At 41.4% G+C, this 26,846-nt stretch overlaps 1 protein-coding gene across 11 annotated transcripts in view; it reads right to left on the bottom strand.

Annotated features, from left to right (window-relative positions):
- Positions 1–26,846, bottom strand: part of DACH1 (dachshund family transcription factor 1) — a 344,636-nt gene that overhangs the window by 143,381 nt on the left and 174,409 nt on the right. For 9 of the 11 annotated variants that reach the window (XM_083435828.1, XM_083435830.1, XM_083435822.1 and 6 more), the window contains exon 3: positions 25,262–25,423. The exons of the other annotated variants lie outside the window; for them this stretch is intronic. In XM_083435828.1, coding sequence (XP_083291954.1) covers positions 25,262–25,423 — 162 coding nt within the window. The remainder of the gene's footprint in view (positions 1–25,261; positions 25,424–26,846) is intronic. 11 annotated transcript variants of the gene reach the window in all.

Below are 26,846 nucleotides of genomic sequence, written 5' to 3'. Positions count from 1 at the left end.
CAGGAATAAGTAAGCTATGTCTGGTTTCTACAGATAAGCTTGAAAATGTCCTGTGGATAGAGATACATTAAGCCTGCACATATGTGGGGGTTACGTTCTCAGAATTGAACTCCAAGTCAAAATGGTGTATAGTCAAAACACACTGGGTTCCATCGCAGATGGGAGTATGTTTAGGGAAGCTTTTAACACTGGATGAATTATTCTTTTATATTTTATTTTATTATTATATTATGTATTTTATTATGTATTTTATTATTTTATTATTCTGCTGGAAGCCACCCAGGTGGCTGGGGCAACCCAGCCAGATGGAGGGGGAATAAATAAATAAATTATTATTATTATATTCCTGAAACCCCGCCCACTATTTTATTTTATTTGCCACGCGTGCAAAGCTTAATGTGCGCAAGTAAGCTGAGCACTGGACTTAATGTACTAGATCTAGTTAGTCTGGTGCACACAGAAATCACCCCATATAAATTCTATTTAATACCTCGCGTTTTCAAAGCCTCTCGTGATTTCAAAGAGCTTAGTGAGAGATTTGACCATTAGGAATCTGCTCTGATGTTGGAACTGTTTGCCCATGTAAAGAGCTGCCCCTTTTAACTTAACTTTGCCAGAAATTGTGCAAACTTCTCATGAACAGGTGTCTGTCACAGGCCCATTAGCATGAGACTCTGTCAGCGCTACTTTGCATGTGATGCCATGCAGACCTGAGGGAGTTATTGATTACTTCAGGCCTCTAGTTTCGTTGAATAACGGTAAACAGAAATCAAATAAAAAGGAGGGGCACCTCTATTTTATACACCTTTTAACTACAGTAATCTGTATTTAAACTCCTCCTCCCAGTATTACAGAGAGATAATAATTTATTAATTTCAGCTAACAAAATTATCTAGTCCTCTTTCTGTTACGTGTAAAAATATTTCATTTCAAACCCCATCATTGCATGCTACTTTATCTTTCAGCGGTAATTAACAAAGTCTTAATCTGGCTAATGTTAATGACCACTGTTCTTGCCTTAAATCCCAGTTAAACCAAGCTTATTAAGGACCAATTAAAGAGAGCCTTATGTGATTGGAATAATGGTACAACCAATTTTTCCCTAGTCATAATACTTTATTTCGACTGATAAACAGGCAAAAACATTTCAGCTTCTTACTGTACCCCTTCTAAATCAAACATTATTTGGAATTTTAGGGGAAAGCAATAGTAAAAAGCTATTTGTAAGTAACTGAATAAAATAACGTATTTCAAACTTCTCAGTGCACATAACTTTAGCGCAACACACGTGTTCTAAAATAAAATGGTGCCTTTAACAGCCCTGGCACTGACATGAGCTGCCAATTTCCACAGCTGCCAATTTCAGCTAAGGTCCTCCCCAGAAAAAGGGCCACTAGAGGGCCCTTATGTGATTGGAATAATGGTATAACCAATTTTCCCCTAGCCATAATAGGGCAACTGTAGTAGACCGGGGTCTGTATCCTCATTCCTATCCTCACCATTCTTTGCATAATAAAATCAGGCTTCAGTCCTGAAGCCTTCTGCATGCTCAGAGCAAAGGTCTGAAGGAAAATTCTAACCACTCAAAATGATAACGCATGAAAATATGTAGCGTACAGAACTGTATCAGAGCAAAAATAATAATAAAAAAACATTATAAATAGCAGTGACCCACCGTACTTCCATTTCTCCCACCTCAAGAGTACCCATTTTGGGGAGGGGTCTGTTTTCTGGATTAAGCTTTCTGAGCAGGTGGGGGAGAAGGGGCAAGGAAGGTCTAAAAAAATGTCTTTATTAGCCAAGGAACAAACAACTCCAGGGTTCCACACATGACCCCATTTATGTTTACTCAGAAAACACAGTTGTTCAACAAGTCTTACTCCTAAATAAGTGTGCATAAGATTTCAACTTAACATGCACAAAGCCACAATCCAACACAGGAATGCATCCTAAAGCTTTACCGATATCAGTTGGAGTAAATAAATATGCAGTGGCGTTGCGTGGGTTGTCAGCACCCGGGGCAAGGCAAGTAATTTGCGCCCCCTAACCCGGGGCAAGGCAAGAAATTTGCGGGGGGGCCCCCCCGCTGCACTGTCCCTCCCCCAGATAGTCCCTCGCTCTCTCTCCGCACCGCACTGCATGCCTGGCACACCCCCCCCAGTGGGCGGCGACCCGGCGGCTCGGATCGGATTTGCACAGCCATGCACTGCAGTGAGAGAGAGTGAGTGAGCCAGGTAGGGGCAGAGAGCTGCGAGTGCGAGAGCGCGAGCGCCCCCCCCCCCGATGTTGCGCCCGGTGCGCCCAGCCCCCCTGCACCCCCCACACTACGCCACTGTAAATATGACTGATCTTAGCCACAGTAGTATTATGAAATGCTAAACCTTTCGTTTGCGATCATGTGCTCAAATGAACAGTTATGCTGGACTTTGTTCCAAAGGGTTTAAATGCAAGCACCCTATGCTGCGTATATATTTTAAAATAATGAAATCACTGCTGATTTAGACTTCGCAGATTAATCTACATCTTGTTTTAAAAGAAAGCGGGCTCTGGATGAAGTCCTGGCATCTACTATTGAAACCCTGAAATATATAATATCCCAAAAATATAAGAATTGTATGAAGCGTGATATGTTAGTGTACAGCTGGGATACTAAATTGGAACAGCCTATGCATAGAACACATCTTTTCAGTGGCAGCAAAACTGTCTAGTTATGCTTTGTAGTAAATGTTCTGGAATGCAGCCAAGGCACTTCCAAACATTTCAGAGTTCACTTTTCCAGGGAACTCTTTTAAAAATCAATTAGTAGTGAAACTCTGTCTAATTCAAGTGTTTTAAAATGTCAAGCTTGTCTTTTCCCCCACCCCTCCTACTTGTAGTGCAATAATGATATTTTGAAACCTTTCTATTAAATTGATCATATTTTGTAATTAAGCCTGTAAAGAGAACATGCACACAGAGTTTATAAGATGCATTGAACAGAAATTTTATTCTTCAAGAGAAAATAAATAGATGAGAGAGATGGAAGCAGAGAGATAAATATGCTGTAAATTCCTAAACAAGAACATCCAAGGCAGATGTATTGATTTTAGGATGATAAATAGTTTTATCATTACAGGGCAACCACAGAAGAAATAAATACACCATTAAAAAAATCAGAGATTGGAATATTTTATTTTAAAATTATACTGCATAAAAAAAATCAATTAAAACCATCAAAAGGGGGAAAGGGAAAAATCAGGAAGAGATAGTTGTAAAATGTTCATAAAAGAGACGGTATGCAGATCAATCTCAGGAAATTAATTCAAGTAGTGATAACATGACCATGAATTCCAGAATTTTCATATACAAGAATCTTGCTTTCTCACTCTTTAATATGTAATTAGAAGAAGAGTGTTGGGCATGTTCAAAGTCATATTGTCATGTATGGTTTAAGAAGCTTGCATGAAATGAATGTGCACCCTAGAACATGTTCTGGAATCTTCTGTAACCTGCAGAGATTCCATGGCAGTGGTCTAGAACCACTGAGAAGACAAGTCAATCTAGAAAGGCTTTCTTCACGGTAGAAGGTTTGAAAAGCTCTGTGATATAATTAAGTATGCAAATTAAGCAGCTCCGACAGCTAAATAAGATATGTTGGTTGTCCACCGGAAGTCCTGTCATATATATAAAGCCTACTCTCATAGCAGCATTTTTAGATTGTCAAGCAAGATTTACACGTGAGCTGCTAAGTTTGCAGTGGATGAACTTTCATGCAGTAACATCCAACACACACACACACAGACACCACACCACACCACACACACAAACCAAGTTGCTACAGTGTCAGAAAGAGCGGTATACTTTCGTTCTTGAAATCTGGATAATTAAGATGAATATCAAGGGAGAACTAGGATTCTCTTGGTTCCCCCAGCTTTGTGCCCAGATGCACAATGTATCGGAAATGGAGGGAAGGGAAAATATCTCTGTTTTCTCCTTTCCCAATGCGCCCCTGCTGTCATGTGCTAAGTAAGAAAAGGGGACAAGTGTGTTTATTCGTGGTTAGAGACTTACAGGAATGGGTTTAAGGCACCATGAAGATTAGCGAGAATAGGCAAGACGGGGATATTCCCCAGCCCTTGAACTGACTCAGAAGAATGATCTGCTATTTTTATCCCCCTCCATTACCACAATAAAGTGGGATGAAGCAGAAGCATTCCTTTCTACTAAGCGCCGCGACACCTGCACATTTTCATGAATGTCTCTAGCAATGACAATCAATTAAAATCCTACATATTATAAAAAGAATGAAGCTTAGGATCTGGGCCCAGTGTTGAACTGTTCAGGATCTCAGAGAAAAGCCTACAACTGGGGAATGAAATCTGCAAGTTTCACAAAATAGACAGCATTTCCAATGGTGGTTTGAGCCCACCTAGCGACAGTTGTGGGCACGATTCTTGCACTGCAGGGGGTTGGAATAGGTGATTCTTGGAGCCCCCCTTCAAATTCTACAATTCTATTATTCGATAAGAGACATCACCTTGCCAGCAAAGGTCCGTATAGTTAAAGCTATGGTTTTCCCAGTAGTGATGTACTGAAGTGAGAACTGAACCATAAAGAAGGATGGTCGCCGAAGAATTAATGCTTTGGAATTATGGTGCTGGAGGAGACTCTTGAGAGTCCCATGGACTGCAAGAAGATCAAACCTATCCATTCTGAAGGCATTCAGCCCTGAGTGCTCACTGGAAGGACAGATTGTGAAGCTGAGGCTCCAACACTTTGGCCACCTCATGAGAAGAGAAGACTCACTGGAAAAGACCCTGATGTTGGGAAAGATGGAGGGCACAAGGAGAAGGGGACGACAGAGGACGAGATGGTTGGACAGTGTTCTCGAAGCTACCAGCATGAGTCTGACCAAACTGCGGGAGGCAGTGGAAGACAGGGGTGCCTGGCGTGCTCTGGTCCATGGGGTCACAAAGAGTCAGACACGACTAAACAACTAGAGACACAAGGAAGAAAAAGCAGGTCTTCAGTCATAAGTTACCCCATCACTTTCATTCATGGGATCTCAAATTCTCTAAAAACACGAAGCCCAGAAACCTGGGATTTTACCAAAAGTTTTTCTCCCCCAGAGATCTTTTGGACCCAAGTGAGACTGAGCATGTATGCCGGTTTACTTTTCCTCCAGTGAGAGGCACAGATGATGGGTAAATTTATAACACTACAGAAAAGTGTTGTTTAAAAAAAAAGAAAAAACAAAATACACCATATGTACGTCACCTCATTTCTTTACCCTTTGTTCTCGTAAGCATTGAAAAGGTTTACATAGATAGCAATGGACTCAAATCAGTTTTATGTGCAACACATTTATATTAATTGGTTTGTCCTTTCAAGTTGTGTTTATCTCTTCGTTTCCATCATTGTTTCAAAGGTCACTCTGCTCCATTTGTAAATCCAACATGACAGAGATTAGTAAAAGGTGGGGTGGGGAGAACAACTAAATGAGTACATCATCAGGCAATCACACATCTCACAATTCGTTTATCTTACAAATACAAAATACCATCAAACATTTACTAAAACTTGTTTGCTATCGTGAAAAATATTGTTGTCAGGAGGATAACCAGATCTGTCATGATAAAAATACTGAGTAAGAAAGTTGGAATTATGGCTTATGATTACAATTAGTTCTTAAATTCTTCTTGAAGCCAAATGTGCTGTCACTGTTATTCAAGTGTTTTGTAGATTTGCATGTATGAATGAACCTTTATGTATCAATTGCCACAAACCTGACTGCAATTTCTGGTTCCCTTGCGTAAATATGTGAAAAGGATCTAGGGGGTCTCAGTAGACCACAAGCTTCACATGAGTCAACAGTGTGATGCAGCAGCAAAATAGTTAATGCTACTCTAGGCTGCATCAACAGAAGTATAGAATCCCAGTCAAGGGAAGTAATAGTCCCACCCTATTCTGATTTGGTCAGACCAAACATGGAGTGCCGTATCCACTTCTGTGGACCACAACTTAAGGAGGATTTTGACAAGCTGGAACGTGTGCAGGAGAGGGCAACCAAGATGACCAAGGATCTGAAAACCAAGACTCACAAGGAATTGTGAGGGAACTGGGTATGTTTAGCCTAGGAAAGAGTAGATTGAGATGAGGTATGATAGCCATCTTCAAATATCTAAAAGGTGTCACATGGAGGATGAAGCAAGCCTGTTTTCTCCTAAGACAACAGATTCAAGTTACAAGAAAGGAGATTCCGACTAAACATCAGAAAGAACTTCAACAGTGGAACAGACTGCTATGGGAGGTGGTGGACTTTCCTTCACTGGAGGTTTTTCAGCAGAGGTTGGATGGCCGTGTGTCATGTATGGTCTAGTTGAGATTCCTGCATTGAAGGAGGCTGGACTAGCTGACCCTCAGGAACCTCTCCAACTCTTAAGATTCTATGATTCTATGTCTAACACACAAAAAGAAGTGGCAGGTATGCCCAGAGGAGAGCATCTTGCAGTTGTTCCTGCTCAAAAGACAAGCCATTTTCAGTTATTAAAGGGACTTGTTATTGAAGCAACTGCATGTGGTACAGCTCTACTTCGGCAGTGGATCACCACTGCATAGGCAAATTATTTATCTGCACCTCAACCCAGAAGTCACTACTCTGTCTGCATCCATTGCTAACCTTACTGTGTGAATGAAGAGGCACAAGCCTAATTAAATTCCAGACTAAATGAGCTATTCTCCTAAAATAAAGAACATGAGCAGGGGAGGATAACTTTTAAAATCACAGTTGCAAAAATGGCCTTGACTTCAATTAATTCCCTTTACAGGTTTGGCATCCGTGGCATTACAAAAAGCGAATAAAATTATATGATATGAGCCAAACATTTAAGGAAGAGGCTAACATTAACTAGTAATAGGCACATAAAATTGATTTCTCATCCTAACCCTATGGTGGTCTAAGTTTTAAATGTCAGTCTTATTTCTTGTGGGTTAAGTGGTGTTAGTTTCTGATACTTTTCAAAGGCCCTGGGAGCATGTCCTAGAATGAGCACTGAGTGTATCTGAAAACCAAACAGAAGCCGGGAAAACATATTTTGAATATATAATTTATAAGATTCCGTCATCCCCCGCCCCCCCGTGACAGTGATAAGGAAACTGTAGGAAATGCCAGAGGGTAGCTCGTGATGTGAGACCATGAGACGTCTAAAGCAATGCCAACCATCTGATTGAATTGTTCTTTAGAACAGCACCTCAAGGTATTTCAGTACTTGCTACAAAAGTATATTGGAGAAATGAGGGTGAAATCAAAAGCCGATTTGGCACCGAGGAACATCAGAAATAAAATTTAGTATTAATGGAATGTTTAGGTTTTGTCCTTGTTGTCAAGCCTTTTGCAGTGCGACATACATCTATTTTCTTTAAGCGCCCTTAAAAGCAAATGTAACCACATCTCATATCTCTGATGTAGTATGAGAGGGGGAAATGTTTAAGCTAGTTAAATTCCCAACAAAAACTAATATATAGGCATCTTCTTCCTCAGAGTGAATAACGGGTGGGTCCCCTTTCAATGGGACTAAAGTTTGTGGGAAGGAAAACACTGCAACGCTCCATTTGCTCTTGGTTCTGATCACAAAGAGAGAGAGAGGTGCTATTTAAATAAGTTACTTAGTGCATTGTCTAGTTTGGGCCCAACCTTCAAGGGGAAAGAGAGTTAACAGCTATTGTTACTGTATACGGCTGGCACGGGTGACAACTTGAATAAAATATTGGACGGGGGCAAGTAAGCGCCGCCCGGCATAATCAATCACATGAGGCAGTGCATGAACACCATTTGAATGGCCATGCCCATCAACTGGGGGGGGGGGCAGCCCCCTCAAATATTTTATTTTGGGGGTGGGCAAAAACCACTCGGACCCTAAGAGTTGGCTCCTATGATGGGTGATATAACTGCTGGCATATTCATACACTGTGCCTACACACTATTCATACACATGCACCCTGGCTGGACACATTTACACAGCTAAGAGAACTATGCGGTGCTGTTTATGTCATTTCCCTGTGTGGAATTTAAGCAGTAACTTTTATGGAACTTTTAATCAAAATATGTGAGATGGGGGGAGAATGATACCTTATGAAAATGGTTACTGTAACTTTAATAACTTAGTGAGTCCCAAAGAATAACCAAAGAATACCTCGGGTTGAAGTATCTTCGGGTTCAGAGTTTTCGAGTTGCGCTCCGCGGAGACCCAGAAGTAACGGAACGCGTTTCACCGCTCGCACATGCGCAGGTTTCACCACTCGCACATGCGCAAACACTCAAAATGACGTTACGCACATGCACGGAAGCGGCGACCTGTGCACGCGCAGACGCGGGTTGCGTTCGCTTCAGGATGCAAACGGGGCTCCAGAACGGATCCCGTTCGCATCCAGAGGTACCACTGTAGCTAAAAAGCTAGGAATAAATCAAGTTACCATGGTTAAAAAAGGCCTGGACATTCCTTAGTGGTTTTAACTTTCTGAAACCTTCAATGGCTCCTGTCACTGGATATAATTATTTCTGTGTTTATGCAAGCTATATATATATATATAACTCCATTAATTCTGATCATTTACCACTTGTAGCATTTGGCCATCTACATATATTATCAAACCAAACATATTCTATCTCTGCTCTCTCTCCCACTCTGAAGTTTCATGTATAGACACCATGGTTTTTTAGCTACTCTTGAAAGTGACCCGCTGATACCCAAGCCTGACATTTTTATAGTTTGTGTAGTAACATGGGGGAACCAAATTCACAATTGAATTACAGTGATGGGATAAAGGGTGTGTGGTTGTGTCGTTGGGTGTGGGTGGGTGTAAGGGGAGGGGGAGATAGCATTTGATGTGGTCTTTCCACAATTAAGTAAAATTATTATTATTACTTCTGTTTACTTACCAACTTACATCATTCTGCCAGTTTCTAAACCTGTATTGAAATGACTTCCTGCTTCATCTTTGAGTCTTCTCACTGACCTTTTTTCCTTTTCTTTTTTTGGCAGTACTTCCTCTACTTGACCACTTCCCCTCTATTTTGATATATTTATGGTTTAAATACACTAGACCTGAGGTCTTGCAATGTGGCAAAAATGTACAAGAAGTCAAACGAAAGTGCATCTAAACTCCATTATTTCACTATTAACCCTAAGGCTGCAATCCTTACACACGCTTACTTTGGAGAACGTCCCACTGAAATCAGTAGGGTTTGCATTTGAGCAGGTATGTAATAGGATTGCAATGCTGGTTTAATGAAATTTAACAGGCGGCAGTAGTAGCTTCTTCTGATGGAAGGATAAAAATAATTATTCCAAGCGTTTGCATGACCAATAGGGGGAAGATATGATTAAAACAATTTCTATCCCGCTAGTGGAATTTGGTCTCCTATGCAGAACCACAACATCCTTGTCTTTGTATTCTCTTTCGTTCGCTCGTCCCTTTGCAGCGCAGATTACAGGCCCTAGCACACAAATGACCCCAAGGAAGTAAGTACATTTCTTGGCTGAACAATTTATCAACAGCTTGAAATGACAGGAATGGTGATTCAATCCTGCATCTTAGCATATCGGATGTAGGCCACATTCCTCAGTGTGTGGAACCCGGAGAGCGGCAAAGAAGTCCCTGTCGCATTTGCCCTTTCATAGAGATGGAAATATTATTAGAAAGGACATAAACAGACTAATTAAATCACAGCAGTATGGCCGAGATGACAGCTGGTACAGCGTGTGACTGAGCCGATCCATATCTGCAAGCAGGAGGCCCTTCACTTCCAATCCACTCGCTATTAGGTGCTCTCAGGCTTGCTGTGCAGACATTAAATAATAACATATCATTTCCAAGGCTAAAGTGACTTAAAGAAATAAAAAAGGGGGATTTTCTAACCAAGAAATCTTTTGTGCCATAAGGAAACGGAGAGAGAATTAGGGGAGGGAGGTGCAAGGAAGAAAGGGAGAATCATTTACCACACAGTTCTGTTTTTGAGATAAAGATGTAATAATGCCATTACCTTTCATCAGCAGGATCCTTGAAAATCAACACTCTTTGCTTATCATGCTGTGAAATACAAATAGAGCTAAAGGCATGGTCCAGAAGGCACTGCAGCAGCTATATTAACTAACAGATCTGCCCTTTGTGAAAGAAACCGTATCCGTTTCATTAGTGAAGACTCTAATTCAAAACTGTTGAAAATGAACTGCACACACTGTTTTAATAACAACATTCCTAGTCATTATCAAACTAGCAATTCTCTCAGTGCTGAATAAATGCAAGGGCCCATGTTTCCATTAGAGCCTGCTGTTAAGAAAAACCATATTCTAAACCTTTCTCCTTCCCTTCCTGTTTGGTCTTTCAAGTGTCACGGCTCCCTACATCATTGCTGTCAAAGCTACACACACATTTCCCCCCGAATATACAAAATGTTTATCCATCAACGTTTTTAAAAATAGCTAATTCAACCATAGTCAAAGGCACCTGCAGAATGTGGCACAACTGCTCTCGGAGAATACTGAATTAAACAGACAGTTTGAAAATTACTTGTCCAAACCTTTCATGTAATTTCCACTGAGGGCAAACCTGTAAACTGGTGCAGATCACCAAATTATGAACTGGAACCTAGAAAGAAGGGTTCTATATCTAAGACCAAGAAAGATATCCCAGTTTGGGCATACACTTCTGAAGTACCATGAGGAAAGCAGGAGAGAAGCAGGGAGCAATCAGGGGAAGCTGGAGTGCATTTTTAAACTCATGGTGCATAATATAGAATGAATATCTAAACATTATTAACGAAATGTTTGCAAGAAACCCAGTGCCGAATAGAAATTTAGAGAGCATCACCAGCAGTTTCTGTGATGCATCACAAACCTTAAAAAAACTTAAAATCATACTTTATTTTATTTTTTAATTCTTTTAAAGAAACATAATTAGTACCTAGATTAATTATAAATTAATTAGTACCTAATTATTAGTGGTACCTACAGAAATGAGTTAAAATGGTATCTGATTTTCAAACATGTTAAGGCACACACTTCTAACCTTATAACCAAAAAACAATTGTCCATTATGAAATCCACAAAGTTAATGGCTACTTTTCTAAGTAAAAAGAGCCATATGGACAATGTTTGACTTTTGAGTCAAATAAGAACACAACACAATTTAAGTCATGTACAATTTATTTTTATTACTGTGAGCTTCCTACTGGGTCCAGGGACTAGCAAGTCACAGCAGGCACTGTGTCAAGCAACATATGATTTGTAGTTCCATTATTCTTTCTCTCCCCCCCCCCCAAAGCAACCATAGGAAGTTGGAACCTTCAGTAGAGAGCCAGACTATGTAGGAGAGGGACAGAGCATGTAGTACTTCCCTTGCCAGCCCTTTATACAATCGAATTTCCCTTCCCTGGGGCATTTTTCCTACCCAGGAAAGATACAGGTCTTGGATTAAGACTCTTCGTGGAGATAAAAGCAACTTCCTAGGGTGTGATTCTGAGTGAGCCCCAAAGGGGCGATCCTCATTAAACGTGCATGCAGAGAGGTGGAGGCACAGACACAAGTTACTCCAATCAGGGAGTGGACACACACACACCCCAGTCAGACCCCATGCACTTACACAATCCTGACTTTGACACCCCCATTTCCGCTGCTCCTGCTGGTGTGGAAAGTTAACTACTGAAAGACAGTGGCGTAGCGTGGGGGGTGCAGGGGGGCCCGGCCGCACTGGGCACAACATCTGGGGGGGGGCTCGCACTCACAGCGCTCTCGAGTGCTAAAATCCACGGGTTAGGGGGCGCAAATTACTTGCCTTGCCCTGGGTGCTGGCAACCCACGCTACGCCACTGCTGAAAAATGGTCCCTCCCTCTCTGTTGCCAAGCAGTAGTCATTCACAGTTTTGCTTAGTGAACATACTCACCAGTCTGCACTGCTGGTCACATTCCACTTTAGGCCTCCTTGTCCTGTCCTTTGCTTTCCATCCCTTTCCTAATTACCTACTACTTCCTTCTAAGACTCATATTTTTTTTACAAGTCCACTAACCCTTCCCAGGTAAGGCAGCGTTGCAGGCTGGTGATGCCTCTTCCACTAGATCCATCATGGGTTCAGGTTGCTGGGACTGCCTGGATGGCAAGGGGGTTTGGAAGCTCCCCACACCAACCAGGATTTGGATCCAAGCCTGCCTACATGATTGGCCAATGACAGGCAGGCTTGGAGGGAGGGCCTGACGGAGCAGGTAGGCTTCCTTCAGGCTCACTCCCGAGGCATTTAAAGCAGCCTGTCCTGGTCCCGACACCTGGTCACCCTCATCAGATGCTACACCCAACAACCCCCTTTTGTTCATGCTGCGTCTTGGGTTTTCTGACCTTGGTATGACATTGTTGGGTGTGTATTCGGTGCCAGGCAGGAAATTGTCCACCCGGCAAACTAGCTCCAACCTAATGGTTTTGCCTACCTCATAGCAAATGTCACAACTTTGGCAGTTGGATTAGTCTTGGTTGAAGGGGAGCTTGTAGTCTCTGATTGCTCCTCCAATTGTGGGGCAACTTGTTAAAGGAGGAGTTGCTTACGTCCATATGCCCAGGCACAATTTCACAATTAGTACCTCCCAGTACACTGCTATGACAAATAACGAGGGAAAATAAGATTGCTGCCAGGTTTATTAAAAATAAACTCTTTCTTCCTACATTATCAGAAGCCAAGTTGTTGAGCCCTGCCAAAGAATATGAGTTGAGTTGAGTTCTAAGCTGAAACAGTTTAGAAAAATGAGGTTAAATCCTCACCCACTTTAGGTGACTGGAAGAAAACTGCACCAACTCTCTCACACACACAAAAGAAAACAGAAGTGTCTTTTTTTCTACTCAACAATGTAATAATAACTAATCCAACATATTTCAAGCAACAATAACAATTCGTTATGTGTAAAATTGTAGTACATTTGCTAGTACACTATTGTACAAGCCGCAAAAATATTTTAATACTATAACCTACTAGGAAATGCAACTATATTTTTTTTCACTGTACAGTAGTTTGAGAAATGTTCTGGCATGTTATAAAACTGAGAACAGCCCAGCTGACCAACATTACTGAAATGAAGGTAATACCAAAATCTGATAGTATGACTGACTAAATGTCAGCACCAACAGGTGCAGCTACAGAAACTGTGATATTCAGTCACCACTACCAGGAAAGGTTGAGGTGGGAGTTGTGTGTTGAGTGACTTAAATCACTATTTGGGGGACGGGGATACAAAAAAAATGAATTTGTAGGGTGACGTGCTACATCTCTGCAGAGATGCGTGACTTGTAGTAGCTGTGCTGACGGAAGCCAATGGCATCATCAACCTACATATCCTGCTAGTATTCTCTGTGGGCACACTTACACTGTGAAACCTGGGCTAATCTTATCTCCTTGGCTACCACCTGGCAATGATGGCCAGTACATTCATGAGTCCAAATTCCCCAGTTCTACACATCCCACACAGACTGCTATATATTTCATACTGAAACTCAACTGCATTAGTGGATTTCTACTGCACAAGTGGCTACATATCAAGGATTATTGTCCTTTAACTTTTTAGGTTCAGAGTGAACTAATGAGTTACGCTACTGCAAGCCAGAGGAAGGTCTTTTGCTGGTGAAATGGGGCTTTTCTTCCCCTCTCCTCCCCTTCATGCCCCCATACGCCCCTCAGATTGGGTTGTGGAACCCCCAGTACAGCGCATGGGGGAGGGGTGAGATCTTCCCATCTGGCAAGCTGAAAGGCTTGCACCAATGGAACAATCTCCTTAGTTGAATTCCTCCCTCAGAGTTTAAATTCCTTACACATCTGCTAAATAAGCAGGAGCAAAAGCAGTTTCCCACTAGAAAGGGCTTGCAATAACTGCAAATCCCAAAGCAGCAAGTACAAAGCAAGTCTTGCTATTCAATGGGGAACCTTTTGGACTCCAGCATTGGGGCTTTCTTTGCTGCATGAAATATTCAAATAGTGCTTATGCACAGCACAGTGTTAATGCATTTGACTTGGGATTCGTTTCATCCAACCCAATATGTTGACAAATTTGTACCACACAATAAACACTTTTGTAAACACATGAGAAAAAAATGAAACCCAGGTCTACTCAACAGCAAATTTATAATTACTGGTAAGGAAAATACGTACAGTGGTGCCTCGCAAGACAAAATTAATCCGTTCCGCGAGTCTTTTCGTCTTGCGGTTTTTTCGTCTTGCAAAGCACAGCTATTAGCGGCTTAGCGGCTATTAACGGCTTAGAGGCTATTAACAGCTTAGCAGCTTTAAGAAAAAGGAAAAAAACTCACAAGAACTCGCAAGACGTTTCGTCTTGCGAAGCAAGCCCATAGGGAAATTCGTCTTGCGGAACGACTCAAAAAAAGGAAAACTCTTTCGTCTAGCGAGTTTTTCGTCTTGAGAGGCATTCGTCTTGCGGGGTACCACTGTATATGGAGAAAGCAAGTTTTGGAGCATTTTCTTATTGGTTCATTGCAACTTGTGTTTTACAACCTGAAAATTGTCAAAGCCGACTGCAAAAATTTTAGTAGACTTGTAGATAGTAACATAACAATATCAATAAGATGTGTACATACATCATTGGCCACAGAGCTGCAGGGCAAGGATGAATTTGCACATGTCTGAACTGTGGTTCAAGCCCAGGGAAACTCTGAACCCAGGAAAAGTTGTTGGAATAATAATACTTTAAGCATAAAGGAAGGTTTATAACCATTTGGTTTAGACTGTAACCCTAAGAGTTCTACTTCCAATTAAAAGCAATAAACTTACTATTTAAGGATAGGGTGGCAAATCTCTTGGAAGACTAATAAAATTTACATTAGCTTCTAATAAAGTATCATATGAGTGAAACTTTGTCCAGAAACATTGGACTGTTTCTACTGTGTATTTCGCCTTTTCGCCTCCCTTTAAGCTATGGAAGAATTGCACACTTTAATGGTTGTTGTGTTAGTCGGCTACATTTTTTTTTAAAAAAAAAGCAGTTCTGTGACATCTTAAATAGTATGTTTTATGGCAGTCAGTGCTAGCTTTCATAGGCCAGAGCCCACTTTGCCAGATGATAGTTAGATTTATATGGCCTGCCTATGGAGAATTTCATCTGTCATTTGCAGTGAAACTGAAGCTTACAGCGTTTAAATATTTAGCTATTTCAGGGCACTTCCTTATATTTGCGGAGAAGAATCACACAGACTCTAATAGGATTTATCAAAGTAATACAATTAGTTAAGTCACATTTCTTATTATGGCATGCTTAAAATATCATGTTGCTATAATTGTCAGGACATCAGTGGATACAACAACAACAATGAAAGAAAGTAGATAGACCAAAAATTCTAAAACTATGGTACAAATTTCTTGCTGAAGAAGCAAATTGTGAAAAATAGAAAGTAGTGCAGTGATTGGATCTAACATAGAGTATTTTATAAATAAAATGGTAAAACATTCTTGTTACATTTCTTTGCTCCATTACGACTGGAGTTACAAATATATGTTTGGGCCAGAAATAAACTAAAGCTTTATTTTCGTACTGATCTTAAATGATACAAAGATTTATGGTAAGTACACAAATATATATGTGCCTGCTTCAAAGCCTAAATTCCACCATCCCAATCACACACACATCCCTAGATTATAGCCCTCAGGAAGCAGCCTTAGCCAATTCCAATTTTTAACATGTCATTAATTCATTGTTTCTGGAGCTTCAACCTGCTGACCCTACAAGCTCAATTTAGAACTGGGGAGGCATCTCACTTTTCTTTTAAATGCTATTGACTATCTAACACAAAAACACCACTGTTTCGCCAGTCCTTTTATAAATTTGCTAATCACTGTTCAAATTATTACATCAGAGTAGCTGCCTCACACTTTCCAGCAGTGAAATGCAAGGGAACAAATCCCAGAAATGTAAACAGTACTGGCATCCGAAATATTCTTTACGTCAAATTCATTGCGCCAAATTCCTTTTCTGTCCCTTAAGTGCGCCTTTCATACTAAAAAGTCTAGGAACCTGTTATCTGATGCACTATCCCAGGAATCTAGAGGCATTTCCACAGAATAAATACAAAAATACATTTTTAACAGGAAAGTGGAACACTTAACATATAATGTACTGCTCTAGGGTGTTTTGACTACTGCTTTGCAAAGACTTGTGATAGCAGGTTTACCCATTTATCCTAAAACAGTGATAAAAAGCGTCTGAATGATTGCCAAATGCATGTCATATGTCTAAAGCAACTTGTGGGTAATGTCTTATTCTTCAGGTTAAATTTTTATTATCACAAGGAGAAAGCACTTGTATATCATGTCTAACTACTATGGCTGACATTTGTCTTGAGACACCTATTTTTTCCTGCACAATGCAACTTTTCAGAAATGCAACTGAGCTGTGCATAACCAGTGTGTTTGTCCCTTTGCGAAATACCTGCAAAACCAGAAATGTAAAAGCAGCATACGTGTATGTGTACATACTCAAAACAACAGGAGGAAAAAGACGTTAAAGTATGTTAAGCAACGGCAGTAAAAAAAATCTTACGAAGTAACAATACTGCCATTGAATAGAGACTTTAGAAAGAGCACGCTCTGGCTTTTTCACCCTCCGATTTGGAATCTGCTCACAGTACTGCCAGCTTAACCAAAAAGGATTAACTCTCATATCCAACTGAGAACACAGATAATTCTCAGTAATTGGTAAAAAATGAAGATGAATGGGTCTGAGAGATAAGGAGCAATTAGCTCATCAGCAGTTACAGCTGTGCACTCAATCCGGATCCATCTCCTGAGTCTCGGCCCCTTTTAAAGAATCCAGGCAGGAGAATCACGCAGGACACCTCCTCCTTCCCAAAATCAGTGGTGTACCTGCCCATCATTCTTCCTCTTCCTTTTTATTTCCTCACTGTACACGACACCTGTCATAGCATTCTATGTAAATTACTACCTCCCCTAGGACCTAAGTCTACAGCCAATCTTCCTTTTCAACTTAAGGAAGGGGGGGCGCAGAAACCAAATGACTACTGTAGACAGTCTTAAATTCCCTGTCAATCGTTTCATTATAGCAGCATCATCTGTTTGAAAATATAAGCAATTCCCTCATCTAATTATAGGGAGGATTTGAGGTTCATTAACATTGCCAAGCAAGAGATTCAGATGTGCAACCGCAGAGCTGCGCTCAGTGGCCTGCATGTGTTCTCTGTTTCCTTGTATTTGCTTTCTCAAGGACTCGAAGACTTTCTTTCCCCCCCGAAGCCATAAAATTAATTCTTCCTTCTAAAATAAGACACATGAATTGAGAGAAAGGAAATGACTACATTTTAAACTGTTCTGTTCTTAGAGGCAGCCACTTGAGGCAAATATTTTCTAATCAATTGCTTTTGATACTCTTGCGCTGTCGTTTTTTAGAGCAAAGAATAGAATAAGTTTAAGGAAGGCAAAAAAAATTCTCAGGCAACAGATCTTGACTTATCGTAAACATGCCTCTTGCTGTTTTGAACGTTGTAAATTTGTGCAAATAAAAAAGGAAGTCTGGTGTGTCAAGAGCACCACTTCATTTTCAACACATCTTGTGGTTGGCTCGTGGATCATTCTATCCAAGTCACTTACATTTCCTAACTAATGTGTTTAGAAACAGAGAACACTAAAGTCATTTCGATTGCTTCATTTCCTTAAAGAAATAATAGCAGGAGTTTTTAAAAAGTATAATTGCAGCTTAAACAATGAGATTTGTTTTTGGAACATCTGTTTTGAGATCATATTGTAAATGAACTCATTTCCTACTTTGCAAGTAATTTACTATTGTTGATCACTGTTTACAAGATATGTGGCTCAGTCATTAGGTAATGGCAAAGGTTCTTCACAGATCCTTGGAGAATGCTTTAGAATGTTTGCTCAGTATTGTTCTGACATTAATGCTTAAAGCAGGGGGGAAATGGGTGATTTTCCCTTCCATATTCATAAGCCACCGTCCACAAAATAGGTCATACCTGTATAGCATGCTTTCTTAAAACGTTCTTATAACTTTTTGGTCTCCATTGCTATCCTTTTCCCAATGAACATAGTCTGATATTATACAGTGGTGCCTCTGGTTACGAACTTAATTCGTTCCGGAGGTCCGTTCTTAACCTGAAACCGTTCTTAACCTGAGGTACCACTTTAGCTAATGGGGCCTCCCGCTGCCACCGCGCTACCAACGTGTGATTTCTGTTCTCATCCTGGGGCAAAGTTCTTAACCTGAGGTACTACTTCCGGGTTGGGGGAGTTTGTAGCCTGAAGTGTTTGTAACCCGTGGTGCCACTGTAGTATCTACACACACAAACACACAACTTCTACAGCTTTAAGAAAAAGCTTCAATTTTAAAACGCATGTTTTGTGTCATAAGAAGCTCTTTGTGAAGGAGAAAATGATGTGTACTGGTACTTAGAATCCCGTAGGTTCAAGGCTACCCCCATTCTCTTTAAAAGCCAGAGACAGTGGTGGAGATGTGGCATCTATTGTATGTAAACATGGAGCTGTCTCCAGAGCCGAAGTGAATGGGAAATCCCCACCCAGGAGCTACATGCAAACACCATAGCACTCAACATTTATATAGCACTTCAGATGGTTCAAAGCACTTCAGATCCATTATCTCAGCAATCCTTACAACGATGCCAGGAGAGGTGTCAATTTTATTATTTTGTATTTTAGATTTGGGGAAGCGGGGTGGGGAGGAGAGCGAGACTGAGAAACTGTGGCTTCTCTAAAGCTAACCAGGGACTCGTAGTTCACAGCTAAGAGTCCTGGCTCTCAAAGTGAAGGCCCTCTATTGCAAGCCCAGGAAGCTGCCTTCTACTGAGTCAGACCACTGCTCTAACTCTCTGCCTGGCTTTGAGGAATCACAAGATTGGAATGGATCTTAAGGGTCATCTTGTCCAACCCCCTGCAATGCGGCTGGGGAGGTTGGCGCCATGGCCGGAGCCAAAATAAGCCTTTACTGTAACAACTTCATGGCGAGCCCTGGCACCTTTTTTTTCTAGAAAAAGGACACAGGATATATGAGGGGAGGGATTCAGTGCCCCCAACATCCAAACTGATGGTCTGCATGGTTAGGGATACAGCACTGATCACCAGTTAGAGAATGGAAACAGAGACCTGATCCATGAAGGACAACACAATGCTGCTTGATGAATATGAGTTTTACAAAGCACATTACACCTTTTGTACATGTGGCTTACATTCATAAAGGTGATCTGCATGTGGAATCTTGCTTCTGCACACAGATTTGTGCACACACACATATACAGTGGTGCCCCGTAAGACGAATGCCTCGCAAGACGGAAAACCCGCTAGACGAAAGGGTTTTCCATTTTTCAATGCGCTTCGCAGGACGAATTTCCCTATGGGCTTGCTTCACAAGACGAAAATGTCTTGCGAGTTTTGAGATTTTTTTTCGCTCCCCACCCCCTTTTTCTAAACCGCTAAACCGCTAATAGCCTTTTAGCAGCTAATCCGCTAAGCTGCTAAGCCTTTAATAGCCGCTAATAGCCGCTAAACCGCTAATAGCGCTAATCGGGTTGCTTCGCAAGACGAAAAAACCGCTAGACGAAGAGACTCGCGGAACGAATTAATTTCGTCTTGCAGGGCGAGTATCTATATCTATTTCTTTAATAAAGAAAAAAATGGACATCTATATAACTAGTGGCTAGAATCCACATCATCAGATTTTGTTCTTGGGCTGACCTTTCAGATAGGTCAAAACCTGAACAGCTCCAGCATGTTCAAGCTATTTTATTCCTAGTTTTTTTTGGGGGGGGGTTATTCTGGGACCACCTTCTGTAAGGCCAGTTAAGGAAAAACATTAGTTGCACCTCTTTGGATCCCAGCCAGCTTATTTTAAACTCATTTTTGCATTTGCATTAGAGAAATAATTACAGAAATAAAAGGCTTTCTACTAAATATGAATGTGACCTTGCTCTTAAAGGGGGGGGGCGGATCACTTTATAAGATCATACTCTTAAGAATAGTACGGCTTTGATGTCTGGCTTATGTAGCTGTTACTTTAAACAACCAGGCTAAAATAATTTATCTCTGCTGCATGCTCTGTGAGAAGTTGCCACTAAAAAGAATCCAGGACATTTTTCCTTCTTATCTGCAGTGTAGCTGGTATCAGCCAAGCTGTCACAAGACAGTGCTTGATATAAACAAGAGATTGCAAAGACATCTCAGTAATCAATATTAGGATGGCTACAGTATGGAAGCCCCAACCACTGCATATCATTTGTCTCAAGCATCTATTTCTATGACCAAATGAAGCATTAATTCAAATCATAAATCTATGGTGATTTAAAACTGGGAATGAGCACCTGCCTGCTTTAATGATTTATTTTGTACATTTCAGTAAGCAGGAGATTTGTCCATATGAACTGACAGGTCACCTTCAGATGCCAGTACTAGACTGTTTATCACCATGCAGACTAGCATCTCATCTTAGCAAGTAAATATTAAACTAAAAGAATGCTAGCTGATTGTGGAAAGGGGAGAACAGGTATTGCGGCTATATATTTTATTTAAGCCACACTTGGAGCCCTCCATGTGGATTTCCTGTTTCCCAAAGCTTAAAAGGCTGCAACAAAAATTGGGGAGGTAAGAGAAGTAATAAATGATTAGTTTTTATTGTAGTTTACCTCCTTCAGATCATTTTATTTGGTGACTTTCCCCCTGTTGCTGCTATGATCATAGTGATTATGGTTATTTTAGAGTACCTACAGTAAGGGCTGTACCTAAAATAAAATACTAAAATACTCCAACTTCAGGTTTACTGTCTGAGAAAAGGACCCAAGATCAAAGTGGAGAAGGCAGTGCAATTTTAGAATGCCATGGGAACCCGAGGACAGAGAAATGGCTTCCTGTTTGTGGAATTCTCTCCCCAGGAAGGCTCACCTAGCACCTTCACTATGCATCTTTAGGTGCCAGGAAAAAATGCTCCTCTTCGACCAGGCCTTCTATCCCACAATGTGTTTGGGGGTGGGATTGTGGGTTTGTTTTTGTTCTTGTTGTGTATTTTGTGTTTTTATTTTGTGTTTTTATGCTGCGAATTTCCCTGAGATCTTCAGGTGAAGGGTAGTATATAAATTTAAATAAATAAACAAACAGATCTCCCACCAGACTTTGCTCCTCTAAGAACTCTCCTTATCTGTTTTTCTTCGTTTTGCTGATGTCTAGAGGAACTGCAACGTGCTCTTCCTCATTTGCTAAAGTAGTAACATGCTAAACATGTGAATTTGTATGTATGGATAGACTTGAAGCTGTTATGGGTGGTTACTGAACTAAGCCACTCTTTCAAAGCATTTTATGTTCAGGGAACACTTTTCACACTGATTTGTCTGCTGTGGAACCCCTGAATGTTTTGAAGGATGCTTGGGCATGTTTGCAGGGGTATGCTCAGACAATGTGGGTCTCTGGCCAGGCACAGGGAATATTATGTGCCCTACCAGGAGCACCATCTCGCCCTCAGGATTATGGAGGCCCACCACTGTGACGCGGATGTGCAACATCACATGCACACACCTGCACGTTGAGGCGAGATGTGGAGGTGGGCTCCTCTTCCTCCTCCTCTCCACAGCCAGCAAGGCACCGTTTTCCATGGAGAGGGGCTCCGACTCGGAGGCAAAGAGACTCTGCCTCCGTGTCCAACCTCGCTGGCTGCAGAGTGCGGAGCTGAACTGTCCCTCTTTCTGTGGCTGCAGCAGACAGAGGGATAGTTCATTTCCGCACTCTGTCGCCAGCAAGGCACCCTTTTCCATGGGGAGGGGCTTGGACTTGGAGGCAGAGACATGCTGCTTCTGCATCCGCCCCCTCCCAAAGGGTGACAGTGGAGGGTGGAGCTGAACTGCTTCTCTCTTGGAGGCAGCGCCACAAAGACTGGCTGGCTGCCTCTCTCTGGCTTTGCTCATTGACTTCGCCCCCCCCCCACCTCCTAGAGTTGGCTCTTATGCAACTAACCCATCATTCCTCTGTTTGCACAACTACTAATCTCTCTCTAAATACTGCCATCTGAATACTATGCTCAATGGTTCTAATATAGAGATTCAAGGGTAAAAAACCCCACATTGATATGAACATCAAAATCTAACTGTACTGTAACAGGGCTTCCAAATAAGCTAGCAATGGCATTTGTACAGCTTATTTTAAACTCTGTCCTGTATTTTTTTGGGGGGGGGGGGTGTTCAATGCAGGTGCCATTGACACTGTGCAGAATAATGGTTCCTCTAGATCTCTCATTGTTTACTATGACAATGGGTCGTTAAAAGAGTCTCATTGTTAAGCACTGATTGATCTGGTTCTATTATTAGTTTGTATTCTTAGGGCTGCAAGGGGGGTGGGGCAAGCTGTATCATGGTGACAGAAACATCCTCATCCCAGAAGTTCCAAGCAGAAGCACACAAAAAAAGTGCAAGCCGATCCGAGAAGAGTGATGGATGTGGATTAAGCATGCAGTGCGTTTGGGTTTAGATACGTTTGATGCATGAGAAGGTGGACTGGGCAGGCTCCAAATCACTTGCACAGTTGACAAAAGGAAGTGCAGCGCAGAGGCAAAGGCCAGGCACTATTAAAAATACTGTTCTGTTCTACAGTACAAATGGAAAAATATGTGGAAGCAGAGATGCATAGGAACATGCTTGCAGACTATCGGGTTGTTCCAGTGGCGTAGCGTGGGGGGTGCAGGGGGGGGCGGCCGCACCGGGCGCAACATCTGGGGGTTAGGGTTAGGGGGCGCAAATCCATGGGTTAGGGGGCGCAAATTACTTGCCTTGCCCCGGGTGCTGACAACCCACGCTACACCACTGGGTTGTTCCATATGCTGCATTCGTCTCAGACGTGGATTCATGATGCAACACAGAGGCTGACAATTTTTTGGCTGGAAACATGTGTTGTCACCAGGACCCACCCACCTTTTTCCTCCAGGCAGCAAGGTATTCTGATGCTCAGAAAGGCAGCACCATCTCAGGTTAGAAATCCCCTGCTGCTCTTTTGAGCTCTAAGCTTGGAGCTGGGGGAATAGGAGAAATCAACCCCCTCCCCAAAACAGCTCAGAGCCAGTGGGGCAGAGGCTTGATGTGCAACTTTGTCACACAGACCAGGAGGTGTTCTGGGTTCACAACGCCCCTTGAGCACGGAGGGCACCCCACACATTTCTAACACTCATCTCCAGCTTCATGCTGAAGGGACGAGGTGGAAGCACATCCGATTGTCCCAGCTTGTAGTTCCAGGTTCAGAATCATTTAACTAACCAGAACCCAGAACCAAAGTGAGGATAAGTGAGATTATGGATCCCTAATCCAATTTCATCATTCTTCTCACCTCATCCTGGGGCTATTTAGACCAAGGTTATTAACAAAACTCTGTTCATCATGCCTCAGGGCCAGATTTATAGGGACAAAAATGCATGGCACTTTAAACACCAGTACCAAAATATCAGCCACACTTACACATGTATATGTGTGTCTGTGTGATAACTAATTCAGAAAAATAAAGGCAAGTCCAGAGAAAATGAAGGAAACTGAGACTTCCAGAAAGGATGCTGGAGTTTTAGTTCCATTCTTAAAATCTCTAAATATTAGGATCGTCAACCAATACTTTTTGAGCAATTGCCTGCCTTTCAAATGAATTATCACTTAATTAAATGGCCATATTTATATATTACAAAACCCTCAACATGGATGTCTTTTTGAGATATGAAAGAAAGTATAAGAGAGCTTAACATTTAATCAAAATACTATGCACTGCTGGCAACAAATGGTACCCTCAATAATGCTTTTTATGTTTCCTACTAGAATCTAAATAGCCTCAAAACGTAAGCAAGCCCTACTAAACCTGTCATTTTGAACAAGTCATTTTACTTTTGTCAAGCTACACGTTAAAAAATAGAAGGTGTTCTTCATACCTCTCCTTTTCCCAATTGCTTAAAGGCAGCATCTACCCGTTCTCCCCCTTTAAAAAATATATGGCGTGTACTGTGCTTCTTGCAACCAATCCCTGCTCATTTCATTCAGCCAAGAATACTATTCTTGTTTCTTTGACGTGTGTTTTCCTCGCCCCACCCACCAGCACATACCCTCCTTTGAGACCACTTTTAGTAGTGACCATTAAACTTCTGTGTTCATATCTATCTTCACCGTTCCCAAAACAGTTTTCCTAAGTGTACCTGTAGCTCCTCAACCCCCCGCCCCACCCCACCCCACCCCCAGTTGCTGAAACATTAACAGAAAAAGGAAGAGAAAACTGGCCTCGGAATCTGCTGACATGTGCACATTTGTTCCTTTTGTTCTTGGGCATGGGTTAAATAATAAATATGTACAGGAAGATTCAGAACAAAAAAGTTGTCAAGTTGTCATCCTTAAGAATAACCTCAAAAATTTGCAGAATACAAAAAGAGGAATATATTAGATTGTCATGTCTGCTTTATGTCTACGCGACCTCTGCCATGTACAATGGTTAACAGCACTAAAACTCCGCTTTCAGTTCACTTACTTACATTTATCTCAGAGAACAGAAGGGAGCCATTACAATGGAATGACCTTAAAAGCTACCATAATTTTAAGTATATTTTAGCAAAGGAAATTTACGACATGTGTAAACACATCATGTTAACCCTGCATCTTATTAGACAGAGAGTCGTGCTAATGGTTCCAAATATTTAACATATGGTGGGGGCAGAAGAAGTTATCATTTAGGAATTTATCCATGAAAATTCAATACACAGTGGGTTGGATCCAGACTTAGTCAAGCTTAGGTCCACTCTGGGGATGCCCACATCTGGATCCAACCCAGTATTTCCAAACTTTGTCTAATGTGTTCATTATTTCTCTTTCAGCACTTGTAATGGAAGACTGAAATACCTACCAGACCGTGCAGCCTAATGCCTGCATTTCATTGGTCCAGTTGAATTCATCAAGACCAAGCCAACCTTGCACCAAATATTTCTCTACTTAACTTGGCTGGGGTTGGGCTGTTGAGTGTTTACTTCCGGTAGGACAGTGGGATACTGTGATTTTTTCTGTTTCATATAACCCTACCTAGATTTTAACAATGAAAAGTCACCATCCAAATGTTTTTCTTTTAAATAATATAATAACGGGTCAGCAAAGAACCACATGCAAAAGTAATATTCTTACAATAGTAGCAAAAACAAATAATGCAAGAATCAGTATTGTTTCTGTTATGGTATTACTTATATAAGAATTCTATTTTAGATCGGAAACTTACCCACACTAGAATTCAGATCCCCATTCTCAGACTCTGCTCCGTGCTGATTATTACTGGCATGATAGTTCGACATAGCTTCTAATTTAATTTTTTTCACCTTCATTGCTTCTGCAATGGCTGCATTGGTGGCAGCTGCTGCTGCAGCAGCTGCAGCTGTCAGACCTAAAAAGAGACAGGAATGGAACTAAATTAACTTCTACCAACTTTCCATTGAAATTGATACTCTTCTCGCATCATCTGCCACCAAAAGGAATTGACTAAGTTACTAAGAAGAAAATTCAGCAATACACAATTTGGTGTGCTACATTTTCTTCCAAATTTGTTTACAATACCAAATTCTCAACGAAGGCATGAGTTTTAAAAATAAGAAGTCAGCTGTCCAAAATGTAACCAAATAAACTTAAAAGTCCAGAAGATTGCAAGCTGGGAATGGTTTTTCTGTCAAGTCCTGTTAGTAAAGCTGTCAAACTTGTGTTTTTATCCACTCAGTGGTGGATGTAAGCTTTGGCTCATTACCTTAAGAGAGAGCATGCTAGTTCTAAACCAAGAAATACCGTAAGAATTCTGATTTTGTTCTCAGGCACGAGACACGTTACGAAAATAAATTTGATTCTGTAACTTGTGCACAAACCAAGTTATTTGCTTGGGCTACACCTGTCTCCAATACCACTTTCTTATTTATGCTTCATTGCAACCTTTAAGTGCACCTTTTTCAATGCTGCCATCCGTTCACTAACAGCAGGGTCCCCAAAGGAGGTGTTTTTGGTGGTTTTTCCTCATTTGTATCATACTCTTCCTCTAAATCTCTGCCCATAACAAAAACTAAATTACCACTGTAAGACAGTCTTGTTTTGGCCATCTCTTAATGGCTATAGTAAAACAAGTGTGAAGAAATGTCTATGTTGTGCCTAGGATCCAAAATGTCTTCTACTCTTTGAGTGGAAAGTTCTGCTGCTGCTAACTAATAAGATTGTGGTTTTCTCTTTCCAATTGTAGCCCTTCATATCACACTGAAGCCCACTCTGGAAGCCCCCAAGTACTAAGAACTGATTTTCAGGCACTGCGTGCTGTACGGTGAGGAAGAATTAGAAAAGAAGGCCCCGCACAAACATGTCCTGGAGCCCAAGAACTCCCGCTCTGAGTTAGAGGTGAATGGAAAAGGTGCTTCTGTTCGTCACTGAGACTCAAAGATACAGCATGATGCCAGGGGTATGTCCCGGAAAGGGCAACATTTTGCTTGGCCACCAATGCCACTCATAATGTGTTGAACCCTGTACGTAACATATAGTCAGAGCAGTTTGCAACACAGCCCAGTCCACAACTGTGTTGCACTAGAAAGCAAGAGGAGGATGTACTGTTATCCTATACATCTGGCAAATCCGAGCCAATCCTGAGATCCATAAACCATATGGCCCACTAATCATTTGCCGTCCTGTGACACTAATGCGGCTGGCAGGTGTGGCTTCGATAGTCAGAAGATACAGGACTGCAGCACTTCTAGTGCAGAACTGAAGCGAAGGAACTGTAACTAGCCCAACCAGTTGCAAAGCTTCTGGATTTGGAATAGAGGAGTTCTATAAAAGCA

This window comes from Podarcis tiliguerta (genome assembly GCF_965153285.1).
Source record: "Podarcis tiliguerta genome assembly, chromosome: 4".
NCBI lineage: Eukaryota > Metazoa > Chordata > Lepidosauria > Squamata > Lacertidae > Podarcis > Podarcis tiliguerta.
The sequence above is the reverse complement of the archived record's forward strand: the minus strand, read 5'-3'. Positions and strand labels throughout refer to the sequence as shown.